Here is a 19141-nt window from a genome sequence, read left to right on the forward strand (position 1 = left end):
GTCCAGCCACCTTGTTCCCCACACTTGGCAGCCTGCTGGTTCCATGCTCAGGACCTGCCAAGCCACCAGCAACATGGACGGTCCCCTGTACTGAGGCCAGTCCCTGGTCTGACCGGGCCAGCTTAGGGCCAGGGGCCACCAGGGCTGATGGCCAGCTGGGAGCTTGGTGAGGCCACTCTCTTCCCCAGAAGGTGCTTTCTTGGCTCCTCCTCTAGAAATGTCCCCCCCCCCCATACAGGGGAGCACGCAGGCCTCACTCGTGGGGGCCCCTCCCCACCGTGACAGCAGATCTTTGCTTCCTCCCTTTGCTGTGGCGTCCACTGGCCGCTTTAGAGACACCGCCGCCTCCGTTGTCCAGCTGATGTCCTCCAGGAGATCTGCTCTTAGGCTGCCTGCGCCCCTCCTCCAAGCCTGGGCTCCCCTGCGGTCGCTCAGTGTCTGGCAGCTCCACGCGATCTCCCCGAGGCCGCCGCAGGCCCGGTGCTCTCGCGGAGCCAGTGTTTGAGCCGGCTCTGGGGATTCAGGCTCCCCCTGCGCACGGTGTGCAGACCTGGGGCTGGCACGGCGCTCCAGCCGCTCCCTCCCAGGCGGCCTGCGGTCCCACCGCGCTCCGCTTCCTCTCGGCAACACGTCCGGCCGCGGCTCCCTCATTGGCTGCGCGCCCCGCGGCTGGCCATTGGCCCGCGGTCCTATTTTACATAGGCCGCCCTGGGCCAATCGGCGCGCAGCACCTACTTAACATGCACGCCGGCCACCAGTCAGCGAGTCCGGGGGCCGGGCCACCACGTGCTGTTGCTAAGCTTGGGCTTCTAAATTGTTACTAGTGCGGCGGGCCTATCCGAACCCAGCTCCGCATCTGTCAACATTCTCGGCCCAGCCCGAGGCCCGAGGCCGGCTCTCATTGGCCACGTCCCGGGCCAGCGCCCGCCCCCGGAGCACGAGTGCCGCCCCCCATTGGCTGCGCCGGCCGCCGTTCGCCCTCAAGTGTCAATTTGAGGGCCCGAAGCGGAGGGTGGCGGCTGAGCGCCCTGGGAGCCCGCGGGAGTCGGGGCAGTGGGGCCGCGGGGCCGCGGGGCGCGCGGGGCGGGCGGCGAGCGGAGCCGGCCGGAGCGGGCCGGGCAGCGGCCGCCGCCGTCCCGGAGCGCGCGCGCGGGCGGGCCGGAGGATGGAGCTGAACTCCCTGCTGATCCTGCTGGAGGCGGCCGAGTACCTGGAGCGCAGGGACCGAGGTAGCGCCCGCGCCCCTTTGTGCGCCGGGCCGCGGGCGGGCGGGCGGCGGGGCCGGGGCGGGGCCCGCTGACCGCGCCGTCTGTCTGCAGAGGCCGAGCACGGCTACGCCTCGGTGCTGCCCTTCGACGGCGACTTCGCCAGGAAGAAAACAAAGGCTGCCGGCCTGGTGCGCAAGGCTCCGAACAACAGGTACCGCCCCCCCCCCCCCCCGCGGCCGTCCCTGTCCGCCGCCCCCAGGGCCCTCCCCGGCCCGGACCTCGGCCCGCAGCCGCCCGCCGCCCGCCGCCGCGCGCCCCGGCGGCCAGCCTGGAGGAGGAGGCGCCCCGGCCGCAGCCCGGCCCCGCCCGGCGGCCCCGCCCGCGCCGTCGCCATCTTCCTGCGGCCGCGCCTCCCGGCCTCTCGCGTAAACACTGCCACGCGTACAGCCCGCGCCGCCGGGGTCTCCTCCCGCGGCCGCTCTCCGCCCCCAAGTTGTTACGGACTTTTCCGCGCAGGAAAAAAGTTGTCAGAGGGTGTTGGCCGGGGCCCCGTGGGTCCGGGGAAACTGAGGCTCGGTGCAGCGCGGCGTGGGGCTGGCCACCTGACCTCGGCTGGCCCCGTGGATGGGCCGCACCCCCCCCTCTGTCTCCCGAGAGGGCCCCCACCTCCAGAGGCCCGGACAAAGCGGGTGCCCAGAGGCCCTGCCCTGACCCCACTCCCCCGGCGCTGTCCACGCCCTTGCCCAGCCTCCGGACACAGTGGAGCCCCGTGACAAGTTTTGGAGTCCCCTCTGGCACCGGAGGCCCTTTTTAAGGGGGTGGGGAGAGGGCAGGCCCTGCAGCTTCTCCCAAGGCAGGGTGCCTCCCCGCCCCCACCCAGGTGGCAGAAGCGCTGAGGCTGGGGCGCGAATCCCTGGGTGGGGGTAGTGCGGGCCTTCAGCTCGGCTCCCGTGGGGTTCCCCTCTCCTGGTCACTGTGAGGACCATGGCACACCTGGCACTGCCGGGGTCCGCCTTGGCCCGGATGTCACCGGGCTGGGAGCTGCACGGTGGGGGGCTTTGGGGCCCCTGGGGGAGGGTGTGGACCCTGTCTGAGCGGGCCAGATGGGTAGAGCTGGAGAAGCAGAAAGGCTGGCACCAGGACCTGTGCCATCCTGGTGCCCTGGGCCTGGCAAGGACCTGGTTCAGTCTCCATCCGCTCTGGCTCGGGACTTGCCTGCGCCCCGGACCTTGGTCCCCTCCTGGGGCAGTCTGGGGAAGAACTTGAGTGTTGGGGATGGCACTGCCTCCGATTTCAGAGAGCTAGCCAGGCCCCTGCTGCTGGCTCTCACCGCCCCCGTGCCCTGCCACCCAGGGGAAACTCCAGGGTGTGACGCCGGGGCACAGGGTGCCCAGGCGGATCACCAGAACCACAGCGAGGCCCTGCGTGCCCCTGCGTGCTGTGCTCATAGCCGCCCTCCCGGAGCAGATGGCATTTTATCCCGTTTTCAGGCTGAGGAAACGGCACAGAGCTGGCCGCCCTCCCCCATGGGGCTCCTGTTGCAAAGTGGGGCCCTAGCCTCCCACATTCTGCCAGGATGGAGCCCTGGAGGGGCTCCTGGAGTGGGTGCACCCCCCTGCCCTCCCACGGGCAGAGCCTGACTCCCCCGGTGCCTGAGGCTCCAGAGGCTCCGGAGACGGTCCCTGGAGGCTGTCGTGGCCCAGATGGGCCTCAGCCAGCCCAGCGCAGGGCGAGGGCAGACCGGGGCCCAGAGGACCCAGGGCCCTGGCCTGGTGGCACATCCCACACCTGGGTGGTGAGCGGGGGCGGGGTGTGGGGCTCCAGCAAGCGCTTTCAGAGGCAGTTGGTCAGCGGGGGGGCTGGAGCCAGCCGGCCAGGGGTCAGGTCCTACAGGAAAGGGGCAGAAGTGCTACCTCCAGGGATGGGCAGGAGGGGCAGGCCAGGTGATGCCAGGAGTGTGTTCAGCATCGCCCTGGCCAGGGCGCCCTCCTCCCCCAGGCCATGTGGCAGGCATAGCCCAGAGCAGGGTGCACTGGGACCTGGGACCCATCTCCCCACAAAGCTCCCACCGGCGTCTGGACCAGGAGTGGCTCTGGGCCCCTGTCCATCCTCTGCTCCTGAGGCGTCCCCTCCTGGCGGGGGGGGGGTCCAGGGGTGGGCGTGAGGGCTTCTCTCTGTGACCCCTGCATCCCCCACAGCAGGCACACCTTCAGACTCACACGGCCCCTCTGGTCCAGGCCGGCATGGGCCCTCCCAGCTCGGGGGAGGCTCTGAGGCACCTTGCCGGCTCCATGTGACCAGCAGGCACTCGGCCCCGGAACCAGCGCGAGGCTGCACCGGAGGCGCAGGAGCCTGCTGCCGGGGGGGAGGGAGGGAGGCAGGCCGTGGGCCCAGGTGGCGGTGGCGGGTGGCAGAGGTGGGTGGGATGGGGAGGCACTCGGCCCCACGGGTGATGCCTGGCCGAGGTCCCGGAGCAGGAGAGACAGGGCAGGCAGGCAGAGGTCAGCAGACGCTCAGGCACGGGGCTGGGCTGGGCTGCCCCAAGGTGGCCTGGCGCTCTGCTCACATGTGAGGCAACCTGGCAGCCCGGGAGCCCCGTCTGGCCCGAGAGGTCCCTGTTGGGACCGGGGGAGGGAGGGTGACGTGGCCCTGCCCACTGCGGCGCTCGGACTCTGCGTCCCTGTGCGGATGGCGGGGGGAGAGCCTGAGCAGCAGATGGGGCCTCTGCCCCCCCGCCCCCCAGAGGCTGAGCTCGGGCCCAGGGTGGCCGCTTCGCCAGACCGCACCCCAGAGGGGAGTGGAGGGCCGGCCTTGGTCTCCCCGCGCCCCCTGGCACATCTCAGGTTCCCTCGGGGGCTGGTCCCTCGGGGGCTGGGTCCGCTCTGTCCCTGGGTGTCCCGCTGGAACGGGGCTGTGGTGAGCACGTGTGTGAGCCGAGCAGGGGGTGGTGTCTGGCCTCGGGGAGTGCGGAGCAGAGAAGGCGGGCAGCTCAGTGCCCGGACGGGGCTCAGGGACCCGCCTCAGGAGCACAGGGGGGTGTCGGCTCCAGGACCGGCTGCCACGGCCTCCTGGGCCCCCACCCTTTCTAGAGCAGGACCTGGACCCTCCTGCAGCCAGGGCCTCACCTGCCGCACTGTAGGCGAGCCAGCTGGCCCTGGGCACCCCCGGACATGGCTTCCTCCTAAGGGTCCCGTCCCCGTCCCCGGTGCAGGGTCCCCCCAGCCTCTGGCCCGCGGCTGCTCACCTGCCCAGCCCTCCGTGCCCCGGGCGGCCTGCAGGTGCCCGTGCTCCGGGGATGGCAGAGCAGTGAGCTCTGTTTTCTGTCTCTCTAAACAGGTCTTCACACAATGAACTAGAAAAGCACAGGTAAGTGACCCCTCTCCCCACCCCCAGTCTCTGCTGGGGGGCTGTGCGGCCTCCCCCCACCACTCACTGTGTCCGGGAGGGCCGGCCGTGCCGCCCGCTGTGGGGTGTTGTTCTGGAAGGAGGAGGTCGGGCTCTGAGGCCGGGGTGGGGCCCAGGCCTGGGGGCTCTGCCTGGGTCCGGCGCCAGGTCAGGGGCGGGGGGGGGGGGGGGGGGGACCTGGGGCAGGGTCCCGTGTGCTCTGTGGCAGTTAGGCCAGCTCCCGGGAGGAGGAGATCCATCTGCTTTGGGGCATGTAAGCCTGTTTGGGGGCAAGCCTTCAGTCCTTAGAATGCTGGCCTCCGCCCAGAGGGGTCAACCCTCTTGATTTGGGGCCCCCTCCCCTAGGACCTCCTGCCCCTGGGCCCTCCTGCCCCTGGGCCCTCCTGCCCCTGGGCCCTCCTGCCCCTGGGCCCTCCTGCCCCTGGGGCCTCCTGCCCCTGGGGCCTGCCTCCCAAGGAGCCTCCTGCCAGAGGCTTGTCTGCAGGGCAGTGGGGCAGGCGGCCAGTCCCCAGCCACGTGGGCCCAGGGTGGAACCCGGGAGCCACCTCATGCCCACCCCCAGGTCCACGGGGTCCAGGTCCTCCTGGAGGAGGGGCCTTGGTCCCTGAGAAGCAGGAAGGGCAGAGACTCCCACGGAGTGTCCTCGCTCAGCCTGTCCCCCGAGCCCGCACCTTTCCCTCTCGAGCATCCCTGCCCGGGCTGCCGCCTGGCTGCAAGCCTCCCTCTGGCCACAGGGTCCCTGTGACCTCTGTGACCTTGGGCCTGCTCTGCAGTGGGGACGAGGCACTGGCACACGTGGCCCCTGCATGCGGTGCCCTCTGGGCTGATCTCAGGGGCGTGTGTAGGCACAGAGTTCCCCCAGGCAAGAGCCCTGCCGCCAGGACCAGGGACGAGCCCCAGGGACTCCGTAGAAGCTGTCTCCTGACCTTTGCTCTCATCTGTGCAATGGGCCAGCTCTTTCCTCCCTTCCTGGGTTGGAGGGGGGGGGTCTGCATTCCAGTTGAACCTCCCGGCCTGCTCTGGGAAGGTTTGGAGCGAGGCCAGTTCTCTGTCCCCCCACCCCCTCCCCCTCCACAGCCAAGGCAGCGCCAACTTCCGCTCCCCCGGGACCGGCCTGCTCTGGGCGGGTGCTGGTAGGGACAGGACACCGTGTTCTCTGGAGGAGCTGCACTTCCTGGACTGGCCCTGTGTGTGTGTGTGCGTGAGGGGCTCCAAGGCCATGGAGGTGGGGCAGGTGCGGGGCCCCGCGGTTGCTGCCAGGCTGGGGGAGGTGGCCCGGACGGGACCCGGGAGCCTAGGCAGGCAGGCGGGGTGCTCTGGGGAAGGCTTGCTGGGGGGGTGCCTAGGCCAGCCCTCAGTGCGGACAGACAGAGGGATGACCCGGGGGACGGAGAGGGCAAAGGCATGGTAGCTCTTCCAAGGAGGACAAGGGCTTTGTCCCCTGCAACCGCCCCTTGATCCTGACCTTGGCCTCGGACACCTTGTTCCAGAGCCTCGTGGGGCCCTTCTGAGACAGAGGCAGGATGGGCAGGCGGCCTGGCCAGCTGGCAGGTGTGCACGGCCCCGGGGAGCCCACGGGCCCGGAGCTTGGGATCCTGGCGGGGACCTCGGCCACGGCTGTACCTGCGGCTGCCGGCGGTGACGCCAGATGCGCCTGGCACCGGCCGCAGGAAGGGCCGAGTGCCGTCCTGTCCTCGGGAAGGAAGGAAGCCCTGGGGGGGCGCCCCGCTGCTCCCCGGGGCGGCGTGCCCTGCGGGGCCTGCTCTGAGCCGCCACCCCAGCCGGCCCGGCCCTCCTCCTGCCTCCCAGGCTGCAGCTCCGGTGCGTCTGAGGCTGATGCTTGGCCACCGGCCCCGGAGGCCTGCCGTCCTGGAGGCCACGTGTTCCCTGACGGGGTGGCCCGGGCTTGAGCTTTGGCACGTGTGGAGCGGCAGGGCTCACCCCAGAGGCCGGCCCAGGCCCCAGTCAGACCCTGCCGCCTCTCCCCGCATGGAGTGCAGGGTGGGGAGTCCTCCCGGGCAGCCACAGGCGGCCTTCGTGCACCTCACAGCTAGAGAACGCAGCTAACAGAGGGGAGAACGGGCATGTTCACCTCCCCCCCCCCCCCCCCCGTGCATTTCCCTCTGGGACAGCCAGGCCTGCGGTGCTCAGAGCACAGACGGCTGGGACCAGCCCCTCGGCTGGGGGACCCTCCATGCAGCTCGGGGCCTCCTTGGAGGAGCAGGGCTTGCGGGGAAGAGCTAGGAAGGGCCAGTCAGGACCGGGCTGTGGCGGCCGCAGGGACGGAGGGCTGTTCACAAGATGCAGTGACTCCCGGAGGCTCAGGGTTCCTGCAGGACGTGGGGGGCTTAAAGCTCCAGGGATGCTGGGCCCTGGGGGTGTGGGGTGTGGGGGGCGGGCACTGCACCCGCCACAGGGAGCTGGGCTTCCGGGCAGCTGAGCAAGAGCCCATACAGCCCAGGCTGTGGGGCCTCGGCACCGCCCGCCAGCGGACCTGGGGATGGGACACAGGGACCTGCCCAGGGCCCCACAGCCAACCCTCCTGGCACCGGTGGGCACATAAGCACGGCACAGTGTAGGTGTGTGGGGGGGGCACCTCTCTCTGTCTCTAAGAAATGCCTGCCTTGTGGATGCTCGGGGACCTCCCTTGAGTCCCGCCCCCAGTGTCCCAGGCCTCCCCGCCAGGCGCACACTGACCTGGGTGAGAGCCGGTCTGGTTATCCGCTGCTCCTCACTGGGCCTTTCACCTGACACACCTGAGCATTGCCCCCACTGCCCTGCCCGGGCTCCCCCCCCCGTCCTGGTGCCGTGGGACAGGCAGCTGTCCCCGGCTCCTGGCCTGGCCTCTGGCTCCCACTGTCCCCCCGGAGGTGGCTCTGCGGGACCCACCTGGAGTAGGGACGTGCGTTAGATGTTTGAGGCGCTGTGGCGGCCTTTGGGGACCCCCCCCCTCCCGCCCGCGACACCTGCGGGGCCCGCGAGAGTCACCGCCCCGTTTCCACCAAACTGGTGCCTCCTCCAGGCGTCCACGGCCGGGAACCGGCCGCCCGCTCTGTGTCCGGTCAGCCGTCTCCGTTCGCTCCGTGCCTGTTTGTATCCTCTGCCCTGTTTCACAGCCCAGACCCCTCCTTTTGTTTGGCTGTGTACGGGCTCCGATGTCGCGGCGCTAACCGTTTGTCGTTTGTATGTATGGCCGATATCTCTCCTCTGTTATTTGTCTGTTAGCTGTGTTTTTTCTTTCCTGTACCAATGTGTCTTTTTCTGATTGTAAAAGTAACATGGCTTTTTTCAGCCTGAAAAACCTGGAACACACACACACACACACACACACACACACACTCACACCACGCGCAGAGCCAGAGAAATAAACGTTGCCAACGCCTCCCTGGAGACGCTTGCCTCCTGCTCTTCATTGTGTCCTGTCCAGTCTCTGTGTGCGTCTGCTGTGTCCGTCCTCACCGTGTCCGCGGCTTCCTCCGCGCCTCCCGAGGGGGACGCACATGTAGGACATCGGGGAGGACGGTGCTGTGGAGTGTTGTGGGGTGGGACTTGGGGGTACTTTTCCACCTATGTTTTCCTGCTGACTTACATTTGCTAGTTTTCACCACGGCCACATCCTGAGCGTGTAAGCCCGGGGTGGGGAGTTCCCGGCCCGCAGCCCCATGAAGCCCCAGAACCCTGTGGCCTGGCCCTGCCGAGGCCGGAGGGAGCTCAGGAAGGGTTGACAGACATGGCAGGCATGGCCGAGAGGGATGTCCCCCACGTTCAGGCGGCCCTGGCTGGAGAAGGTGCCCCGGAGGTTGTAAGAACTGCCGTTTGTCCCCGAAGAGTGGACGAGGGCACCCCACTTGCCCACGGGGCGAGCACGCTGGCCCCTGAGCAGTGAGGAGGCGAAGTCCTCGGACTCGGGGGCGGCGGGGCGGGGGGGGGGGGTAGGGATTGTGCGCAGCCGCTGGGGCCCAGAGGCGCCCACCTAGTGAGCCCTTCTCTAGCCCTGCGCCACGTGGGGGGCCACGGCCCTCTGAGGGTCCCAGCTCGAGACAGAGCCGGCTGCTCTGCACACCGCCGGCCGCAGGGTGGCTGCCGAGGCCCGGCTGCTCGTGGCCCGGTGGCTGAGCCGGCACAGCCTCTGCCCTGCGTCCTGACTTGGTTTCACGGGAGAACTTCCAGCCCCAGGGTGCCCGACGGGGCGCTGCTCCGTCTGCAGGGGGTCCCGTGTGGACGGGGTGACAGGTCCGTGTGGACGGGGTGACGGGTCCGTGTGGACGGGGTGACAGGTCCGTGTGGACGGGGTGACAGGTCCCGTGTGGACGGGTGACAGGTCCCATGTGGACGGGGCGACGGGTCCCGTGTGGACGGGGCGACGGGTCCCGTGTGGACGGGTGACGGGTCCCGTGTGGACGGGTGACGGGTCCCGTGTGGACGGGGCGACGGGTCCCGTGTGGACGGGTGACAGGTCCCGTGTGGAAGGGGCGACGGGTCCGTGTGGACGGGGCGACAGACAAGGCCGGGCTGCGGGTGCCCTCCTCCCAGGGTCTGGGCTCAGCGGGCTGGGGTCACGGAGGTGAAAAGGGGAGCGGCCGGGGTGGGTGCTCCCAGGGCCCCTGGCCTCTCCGCTCCGCTCCAGACAGGGTGGCCTGCGCGGTGCGGGGCAGGCGGGGCCCACGGGTGGCATCCCTCGGGTTAGGGTGGGCCGTGGCCCCGGGCGCCCCTGCCCTCCCTGGACTGGATGAGCAGGACGGGCAGTGTCTGGGGGCGTGGATATGGGGGTGTGTGGCCTGAGGGCCTGACACCTCTGAGCCCTGTGCTCCAGTTTTGTGGAGAAACTGCCCTCATCTGCATGGAGATGGGCGAGCTCTGGAGGAAAGCAGTCCCTCCCCACTGCGGGATGCCAGCTGGGCGGGGGCATCCAGGCCCCCACCTCCTTGGCCAGATGGGCTCATGTTTCTGTGGTGGCAGAGTGGCCAGTGAGCACCCCGCACCTGGCCAGGTGGGGGCGTAAGTCTGAGGCCCTGGATCTCTGGGCAGCTGACCATAACCCCCCTCCAGGCTGCCCCTTTCCCCTTCAGGCTGCTCCCACCCCCCTCCAGGCTGCCCCCCCCCTTCAGGCTGTCGCCCTGCCCCCCTCCAGACTGTCCCCCTGCCCCCCCCTCCAGGCTGCACCCCCTCCAGGCTGCCCCCCCCCCAGGCTATCCCCTGCCCAGCTCCGCAGTGGAGAGGGTGACAGCTGGGTGCTTGGGCAGTGCCCTGGCCACGGGTCCTCTTGCTGGGGCGCCGGAGGCCGTGCGTGGGTCTGCCCTGGGCTGCAGCAGCTGGGACAGGGCCCTCAGCAGGGCCGGGGGAGGCTAGCCGCTGCCGGGGCCCGGCCGGCCTGACGGTCTCTCTGGCCCTTTCAGACGAGCCAAGCTCAGGCTCTACCTGGAGCAGCTGAAGCAGCTGGTGCCCCTGGGCCCCGACAGCACCCGCCACACCACGCTGAGCCTCCTGAAGCGCGCCAAGACGCACATCAAGGTGAGCAGGGCTGCCCCCGCCCCGCCCTGCCCGCGTGGCTGGCCCGTCCAGCCCTGTGCACCTGGAAGCAGGCCCACGGCCCGAGGGTGGTGGGGGCTGCTCGGCAGGTGCAGGCTGGGGGTGGGGGGGAGTCTCAGGGCGGGGGCAGCTCCAGGGGCTGCCAAGGGGCGAGGATGTCACGGGCACGCGCTGGGTTTTGTTGGGGAGATGGGGGGAGGGTGACAGGTGGCCCTCCGGGGCCTGGGCTGCGGAGGTGGGGCCAGGAGGGCAGGGTGCCTTTGATGCTGGGAGGCTCGTGGGAAGCAGGTGCCCAGTGGTGGTGGGGCTTCTGGGGACCAGGCTGGCCGTGGGTGTGGCTGAGGGAGGCATTGCCTGGGGCAGGCCCCAAGGTCTGAGACAGAGACCCCCAGGCTTTGGGGTCCTGTGGTATGTGAGCCAACCAGGGTGATCTTAGTTCCCTTGCAGGGCCCCTGGGGCATAGAGTCCTGGGCACCCCAGGCAGGGAAATGGGAGCTGTGAGAGGCGCAGGGTGCCCGGGGGCCGTCCAGCAGGCAGGCTTGGTTCAGGGGCTCAGGGGAGGGTGTGGCGAGGGGAAGGGACCAGGAGGGCCTGTGGGTGCCCTGTGAGCGGGGAGAGAGGCTGTGGCAGTGCTGTCCTCCGGGAGGAAGTGCCAGCCCGCCTGGTGGCCCTGTCCCAGGGCGTCCGGCTCCCCGCTGGCTGGTGGCTGTGGGGCTCTGGCTGGTGCAGAGCGCAGGCTGGGAGGTGGGACCTAACTGACCACCTGGAGGGCTGAGGCCGGGCACATCACCGCCGGGCCCTGGGGCCCCGGGCCCAGGCAGTGGGGAACGGGGAACCTGCCCGGGCCTCGGTGCCCCCTGCCGGGCCCCACAGGGGGAGTCCCCGGGCTCACGGCTCCCCCGCCTCCAGAAACTGGAGGAGCAGGACCGCAGGGCGCTGAGCATCAAGGAGCAGCTGCAGCGGGAGCACCGCTTCCTGAAGCGGCGCCTGGAGCAGCTGTCGGTGCAGAGCCTGGAGCGCGTGCGCACGGACAGCACAGGCTCTGCCGTCTCCACGGACGACTCGGAGCAAGGTGGGCGCAGCCTCCCGCAGCCCGCGGGGTGGGCCGGGGGGAGGGGGCGGCCAGGAGGCAGCCTGAGGGAGTGGGGTGATGGCAGTGGGCAGCGGGTGCCGGGGACTGCGTGTCCCCGGGCTGTCCGGACACCTGGCGTGCGTGCGGGGGTGACGGGAGGAGGGGGCGGCTGACCTGCCCCCCGAGGCCGTGTGCTCCAGGGCCGAAGCCCAGACCTGCGCCGTCTCCCCTGCACCCCCTGGAGCCTCTGTTCCCCCCAGAGGCAGAGCCCTGCCCTGACTGCCGGGAGCCCCGCTGGCAGCCTCAGGGCCCGACCCCGTCTTCCCTGCTTCCCCAGAGGTGGACGTGGAGGGCATGGAGTTCGGCCCCGGCGAGCTGGACAGCGTGGGCAGCGGGAGCGACGTGGACGACCACTACAGCCTGCAGAGCGACGGCGGCTACGGGCCCCCCCGCTGCCGCCGGCCGGCCCGCCCCGGCCTCTCGTAGGCCCGGGCCCTGGGCTCCTCGGCCTGCCTGCCGCCCAGCCACGTACGCCACCCTCCGGTCCTCAGCCTCTGGGTCACTGCTGTGCCACTCGGGAAGCTCCCGCAGCTCCGGGGCTGCCGCCCGCCCGCCCGCCCGCCTGCCCGCCCGCCGGTCAGGGCCACCTCGCCGCCCGCCCCTCCCCGCCGGGCAGGGACCCCTGCAGGGAGCGGGCCCAGCTCCCGAGCTCCGGAGCCCAGCGTAGCCACCCATGGTCTGTTCTCAGATTCCTAATCATTCCAGAAGTATTAAATGTCGTTGCTGCAAACCTCGGCGGGCGCCGTGTGAGGGGCTTACTGACCACGTGGGCAGCTCCGACCCCACCCCCGGCCCCAGGAGGAAGGAGTGGACTGAGGAAGGAAGGAAGGCGTGGCTCTCCGTCCATCTGTCCGTCTGTCCGTCGTCCACGTAGGCTCCTGAAGCCTGGTCAGAGAGAGCCATGAGGCGGGACGCGGTGAGCACCCCGGGCAGGGGCGGGGAAGGGCCTTGGTACCTGAGGGTGTCCGGAGCCCGGGCTGGCTCCCGGGGCAGGCCAGGCCCCTCCCGCCCCCCAGGCAGCTTCGGCTTCGCTAGGTACCTCAGGCGTACACATGCACGCACCTCGTCCAGTCCTCCCGCCTGCACACACGCACACACGCACACACGCACACACGTGCCTCTGGACCCGGAGGTGCCTGGGACCCCGAGGTCACCAGGCAGCAGTGGCCCTGCCTGTGCCCGGCTCCCCTCCCACGGGAGGTGCCTCCTCAGGCTGCTCGGTGTGCTCCGGGGCGCAGGGCCTGGGGACCGCTGGTCTCCGGTTCACAGGAAGGCCGGGAGACAGAGCGCTCCCTGCCCAGCAGCCCGGCCTCTGAGGCCGGGCCGGCGGGGAGGAGCGGCTCCGAGGACTCGGGCGGGCTGCCCCCGCTGCCTCTGTCTCCCGAACCAGATTTTTGTACTCTATTTTCCTAGTCGTGGCGCGCTGTTTGCGGAGGGGGCAGTGACCCAGCGTCTCAGGGACTGGTCCGTCCGTCACCACTGTCCGAGTGTGCCTTGTGTCCTGTGTCAGGCCTGCCCCGGCCGCCACCACCAGCATCTCCCTCCCCCGTGCCCGGCAGGTGTCCTCCCGGCTCCGCCACCTCCTGGTCAGGGCTGCTCTCTGTCGCCCTGGCGGGAGGAGCTGTGGCCGGGTCCCCATGTCACCCTGCTGTGCAGCGTGGCCTCCAGTCCGGACGGCCTGCTCACAGAGACCTAGGGTCTCACCAGCTTGAACCCCCTGCCCCCTGCCCGGGGCGAGGGCTCTGGTCCCGACATTGGCAGCTGATGAGGATGGCGTCCTTCCCGGGGGTCAGGCCTTTCACTCTAAGTCCTCGTCCCCAGGGACCGCACAGCAATACTCAGGGGGCGGGCGGTGGGGCCAGCCCACAGCGTGTCTCCTCCCTCTCCGGTGCATTGTAACCACTTTGCCAACCACATGTGTCTCCCGTCCTGCCGGCGGACACCCCCGCGGGTGGCCTAGCCGAGGCAGAAAGGGGTCCCTGGAGACACGTCCGTCTGGCACAGAACCTGCCCTCCGAGGCTCGGGATGGTGGGTGCACGTGGGCCCGTGGGGTCGGGGCTGGGGTCATAGGAAAACCCGTCCACTGGCACCTCCTTCCCGCTGAACTGTGCCCCCGGAGGCGTCGCCCGTCTGCCTGAGCGTGTCCTCCGGGCGATAGGGCAGGAGCCCCCGCAAGTCCACCCCAGGGACGGTCCTGACCTCTTACAGCATCAGCTCCCCACCCACCCCCACACCTGTGGAGGCTCTGCTCCCGCCTCTGCCGCAGCGTCCTGTCCCGTGACCAGCCCTGGCCCTCGACCCACCTGACTGGCAGCTCCACCCATGGCTCCTCAGCCGTGGTTCCCAAGGGGGCCGGGAGTTGGCCTTGCTGGCCACCAGGGTGCTGCCCGCACCTGCAGACGTGAGGGGTGGCCCTCGGGGACAGGCCGGGTGCTCGGAGTTACATCCATTGCCCTCCCTCCAGCTCCCCGCAAGTGCCCAGGCTGGCTTGGTGGGTGGCCATGGTGCTCGGACAGGCCCTGCTGAGGCCTGCTGGGTTGCTGAGAGCACACCTCAGCGTTGTCCGGGCTCCATAAAGCCAGTGTGACCAGCACTGGGCCCCCAGGGGTGCCCGCACCCTCTCGTGTGCCCTCCCATGCCCATGCGGGCCACTGTGGCACTGGGTGGCTGAAATCTTTAAACCCCAGGCTCAGGTTTGGGTCCCCACCCTGGTGCAGTGGCCCCCACCCTCCTGGCCACCACCCCAGGGTGGGTCCAGCTGGCCGGGGACGCTGCCGGCAGCTCCCCCTCCGAGCCTGGGCCGCCTCTGCATATTCGGTTTAAGAGGCCCAGTGCCCGAGCCTCCTTCCTGGGCAGATGGAGCCCTGTGCCCGACCATGGCCCGAGGGCCCCCCTCCTGTCTGCCCAGGTAATCCCCATCTGCTGGGTGAGGCAGGCTCCGCCACTCCCTACTCCCTCCTCCTCTCGGGGCCAGCTAACCGGGGCCCCCTCCCCACCTCTGTGCTTATAGGACTGACCCCAGGCCACATCCAGGGCACGAGGGCAGGTTCCGTGCCAGGGTCTGGGGCTGCCCGGGGGCCTGGTGCTGGCCAGGTGGGCACATTACGAGATCCTCACTGGAGAGAGATGGGTCACTCATCCACTGCTCATGGGAGGGGCTGTGCTGTACCGTTCTGTCTTTGTAATATAAATACAGATTTTTATACCTCACCCCTCTGGCTTCTAGTTCTTTCCATGCCCGTGTTTGACTCTCCCCCGCCTCTGGAGGGAGCCTCTCGGCCCTCACGCCCTGCCCAGGGCCTTGGCTCCCTGACACCTGATGGACCCTGGGCCTCCCACTTGCTGCTGGCCACCACCTAGACCCCACCCCTCAGCTGCCTCCCTGGACAGTCACAGCTGCACTTTGTTTTCCTTCTTTTTAATATGTTTTTATTGATTTCAGAGAGGAAGGGAGAGGGAGAGAGAAACGTCAGTGATGAAAGAGAATCATCCATCAGCTGCTTCCTGAACATCTCCTACCGGGAATCGAGCCTGCAACCCAGGCATATGCCCTGATGGGGAATTGAACCGTGACCTCCTGGTTCATAGGTCAATAAAAAAAAAAAATTATTTATTTTTCATTGATTTCAGAGAGGAAGGGAGCAGAGAGAGAGAGAGACAGAGAGAGAGAGAAACATCAATGTTAAGAGGGTTGGCTGCCTCCTGCACACCCCCTACTGGGTATAGAGCCCATAACCCAGGCATGTGCCCTTGACCCCAGTCGAACCCAGGACTCTTTAGTCCACAGGTCAATGTTCTATCCACTGAGCCAAATCGGCTAGGTCAGTGGTCAGCAAACTGTGGTTCGTGAGCCTCATGCAGCTCTTTGGCCTCTTTTGAGTGTGGCTCTTCCACAAAATACCACGGCCTGGGAGAGTCTATTTTGAAGAAGTGGCATTAGAAGTTCAAGTTTAAAAAATTTGGCTCTCAAAATTTTTGATCGTTGTACTGTTGATATTTGGCTCTGTTGACTAACGAGTTTGCCGACCACTGGGCTAGGGCAATATATTTTTTATTTGAGAGAGAGAGAGAGAGAGGAAGGGAGAGGGAGAGAGAAACATCAATGATGGAAACTTGGATCAGCTGCCTCCTGTGTGCCCCCTACTAGGCATTGAGCTCGAAACTGGGCACGTGCCCTGATTGGAATTGACCTCCTGGTTCATAGATGAATGCTCAACCACTGAGCCATCCTGGCTGGGCTGGAGGGACAGCTCGGTCCCTACGGTGCTCCATGCTGCCAGGTGTCCTCGGTGGTACCCTTGGCCTGCCTCCATGTGCCCATCTGCACAGCAGCTGCTGGCCCGCTGCACACCCGAGGCACCCTTCTTGGACCTGTCCTCAACATCCCGTCCCGGAATGTCCTAGACACGGCCTCTGCCTCCTGTCCTTGGGACCTGCGGGGTGGGGAGGGCTGTGAGGACCCCAGCAGAGGACAGCATTTCTGAGCCCCCAGAGGGAGGGAGAGCTGGGCACCAGAACACGGCTGCCACCCTGGACACGCAGCCACAGCAGAGGACATGGCTGGAGGAGACGCACCGGCAGCTTTGGGGTTTTGGGTGGGGGGTGGGGGGAATCCGTGTCCCTCCTCCCTTCCACAGCTACTCTGGCCTCTTCTGCCCGTGTGGGTCCCCCTAAGGCACCCCTGGAAAACGAGGGCCTTCCTACGGGGTGCAGCTATCGTCCACATGTAAAGGGGGCGTTGGGGTTCCAAATGTCAGTGACCCACAGTCACCACTTCCTCACTCGGCAGGAGGGCTTCGGGCTGAGCCGAGCACGTTCACGTGACCAGCACAAACCCCATCTCCCCTCTTCAGGCCTGGCTCCCAGCAAGCAGCCCCATGGGGGACCCCGATCCATCTGCTAGGCAGCCAGAAGGACCTCTGTGTTCTTGTTGCCCAATCACCTCCGGTATGACTCCGGCATCTACTCCCTCCCATCCACTCCTATTCCCCCACCTGAGCCCCTCCCGCCCTCTTCTGTCCCTCTGCACCCACCAACCCTCCCCAGCCCAGCCCACGGCTCACAGCTCAGCTAGGGCCTCCTCTGGGAAGTGGGCCCCGCGTCGCCTATGTCCCTTCCCATCCCATTTTGGCTGGGATTATGGCCATCCAGACAGGGTGCTGGTCTAACTAAGGCTTATCCAGAAGAGGCTGCCGGTTCCTTCATTCCTGGTGCTGGTCCAGGCACCGGACACACTGGCCTCACGGTGTCTTCCAAGAATGTAACTGGGATTGTGCTGCTTGCCCATTTGGCTTCCAGTGGCTCTCAGCCCCTCTGAGCTCAGTGCCTGCTGCCTCCTCATGCTGTCCCGAGGCTCTTTATGCGACCACATCCCCCCTCCTAGCCCCTCTGCTGCCTGAGTCCCCCCCAAAGCCATCCTGGACACACACACACACACACACACACCCCAACCTCTCAGGCCATCTTGGTGAGCCCCGAGTTTGAGGACTGAGGGTTCGCCTCTGTCACCTGAATATCAGCGTGATGGAAGGCAAACTCGGCCCACCTCCGCCTCCCGCAGAGCGACCCTGCCTTCAGCCCCCTCAGCGTCGGAAGGCAGGCAGGCAGGGAGAAGGGCCGCTTTTTGTTCGGCTGGAAACCGAGTCACCCAGCCATGTGCTCTCTGGCCGGCTCTCTGCCCCTCTGCCCACGTGCCCTATCAGCCCCCTCTTCTCTCCCCAGTGCACCAGGCTCCCCTGTACCTGCCTCTTGCCACTTTTCGTCAATTTTGCTGCAGAACCAAGCTTTTTCTTTTTTAAAAAAATTTTTATGACGTCTGAGGGGAAGGGTGAGAGAGAGAGAAACATTAATGATGAGAGAGAATCACTGACTGGCTGCCTCCTGCAAGAACCTGCAACCGAGCCTGTGCCCTGACCAGGAATTGAACTGTGACCTCCTAGTTCATAGATCGAAGATCAACCACTGAGCCATGCCTGCCAGGCCAGATCAAGCTTCTAAGAGTCTCAGAATGCTGCCCCCTCGCCCCACTGTTTGAAGGATGGAGCCCTGCCATCATCCCTGAAAACGACATCTAAAACCAAAAGCTCCTTAACATCAGACTGCAGGTTAAACACATGTGAAAAGACATCGTGTGAAACCCAACGCGCTTTTAATATCCGTAGGAGGAGAAAGACTCCTGCAGTGACACCCTGACACTGCAGCTCCGTTCAGGTCTACTACGTGGGTTCCTGGGGTGGGGGCGGGAATCATCCCACCCTGGGGGTTTTTGATGGGGGGAGTTTGTCCTGGAAGTAAGTGTAACGAATTTAGTCTTTGCTTCCCTAAGTTCCAAGTGCAACCTCAAATGCAGACCTGCCCTAATAACTCAAGGTTGCAAACGACCTTTCCAAGTCTATAGAGTTGAACCTATTGTTTTGTCATTTGTGCTCTGGGGACTGATCCATTGGTTTTTACTTTATATTTTTATGTTTGGGACTTTGGTTTATTGTGGTGTCTGTGTGTGTGTGTGTGTGTGTGTGTGTGTGTGTTTTGGCCCCACTAACATCTTCCAAACAATTAACTATGGTCAGTAATTCAAAATCACATGGAGAATTTGTGGGCCCAAGAAATGCACCAGGGGTCACTAGGAAAGTGGGCTTCTAGAACAACCTCCTGTGCTGGGGGTCTCCCCCTCCTGTCCCACGGGGATCTTGTTAGCATCTTCTGTGTTCTCTGAGTTCCTCCTCACTGTCTATAAATATCCCTGAGTTCCTCTCATCTTAAAACAAAACAAAACCCAAACCCTCCCCCCAGCTCTGCATTCCCACCCCCTCATCGCAGTCTTCCTGCTCCTCTCTCTCTCCTTCAGCCTTTGCCTCCTCAGCAAAGTTTCTTGAAGGCACTGCCTGTGCCGCCTGCACTTCCTCCTTACAAGCCGGCTGAGCTATCTCCTGCCCCAGGACAACCCCGGTCCCGGTCCCACTGCTGGCTGAGGGTCCAGGCTCTAACCCAGCCTCGCAGCTCACCTGCAGGCCTGTCTCTCCCGCTGTGACCTCCCCGCAGCGATTGCTTTCCAGATCATTTACACCTTTATTGTCTTTTAGAAGAGAAGGATAGAAAAGTAAAACAAATGAATTAACAGAAAGTGTCTTCAACTCAAGATTAATTTGTGGTATCTGCCTTTGGACAGCCTTTTTTCTCTCCTTAAATGCATTAGGAAAGATTATCTGCCCTTCCCATCTCATACTAGCACTGTGGTCACAAACTGCGGCTCTCTGGCCCCCTGAGTGTGGCTCTTCCACAAAATACCACAGCCTGGGCGAGTCTATTTTGAAGAAGTGGTGTTAGAAGAAGTTTATGTTTAAAAAATGTGGCTCTCCAAAGAAATTTCAATCGTTGTACTGTTGATATTTGGCTCTGCTGACTAATGAGTTTGCCGACCACTGCACTAGGACGTAGTCTAACAATCCACCTTAATCCTTTGAAGTGGAGAGAAACCTTGCATATTTAGCGTTGGTTTATAGAAGATAGATAAATTAAAAAAAAAAAAAAAAACCACGATTTTTTGGGGCCTGGCATGGATGAAAATGAGCCCTGTCCACTACAGTGAGAACTCCCAAGGTCTGGGTTCATCAACCAGGCCCCAAGGAGGGCATCAACCAGGTTGGGTGGGTTTGCATGGAACTTGGCAGCCTCATTTCAGCGCTCTTTCCTTCACTGACTACACAGCCTGCTTCTGGCCTTCTCCAGAAATGGAGTTCCATCCTGAGGTGAAAACGTCTTCAAGGGCATGTTTAGGGAAAGGGGTTGTGGAGGAAGCCGACTTTTGCTCAGAGGTCAGGCGAGGGCTGATCCTCAAACTGCTTTTGCAAAGTAAGGCTCATCATG

The 19141-nt window shown here is 65.9% G+C and overlaps 1 protein-coding gene across 4 annotated transcripts; it reads left to right on the forward strand.

Moving 5' to 3' along the window:
- Nucleotides 1-981: 981 nt before the first annotated feature.
- On the forward strand, nucleotides 982-12054 carry MXD4 (MAX dimerization protein 4). 4 transcript variants are annotated; one of them, XM_084879009.1, is made up of 6 exons: nucleotides 985-1229; nucleotides 1320-1419; nucleotides 4545-4574; nucleotides 10010-10124; nucleotides 11016-11214; nucleotides 11552-12054. In XM_084879009.1, exons 1-6 carry the CDS (start codon nucleotides 1166-1168, stop codon nucleotides 11698-11700), a joined length of 657 nt encoding a protein of 218 aa, XP_084735135.1. In that variant the 5' UTR covers nucleotides 985-1165; the 3' UTR covers nucleotides 11701-12054. The 4 variants fall into 4 exon arrangements, with proteins under 4 accessions (XP_084735136.1, XP_084735135.1, XP_084735138.1 ...); XM_084879011.1 differs by having other exon boundaries at nucleotides 990-1229; nucleotides 11052-11214; XM_084879010.1 differs by lacking the exon at nucleotides 4545-4574 and having other exon boundaries at nucleotides 982-1229.
- The last annotated feature ends 7087 nt before the right edge of the window (nucleotides 12055-19141 follow it).

This window comes from Pipistrellus hanaki, assembly GCF_964339955.1.
Source record: "Pipistrellus hanaki genome assembly, chromosome: 1".
NCBI classification, from domain to species: domain Eukaryota; kingdom Metazoa; phylum Chordata; class Mammalia; order Chiroptera; family Vespertilionidae; genus Pipistrellus; species Pipistrellus hanaki.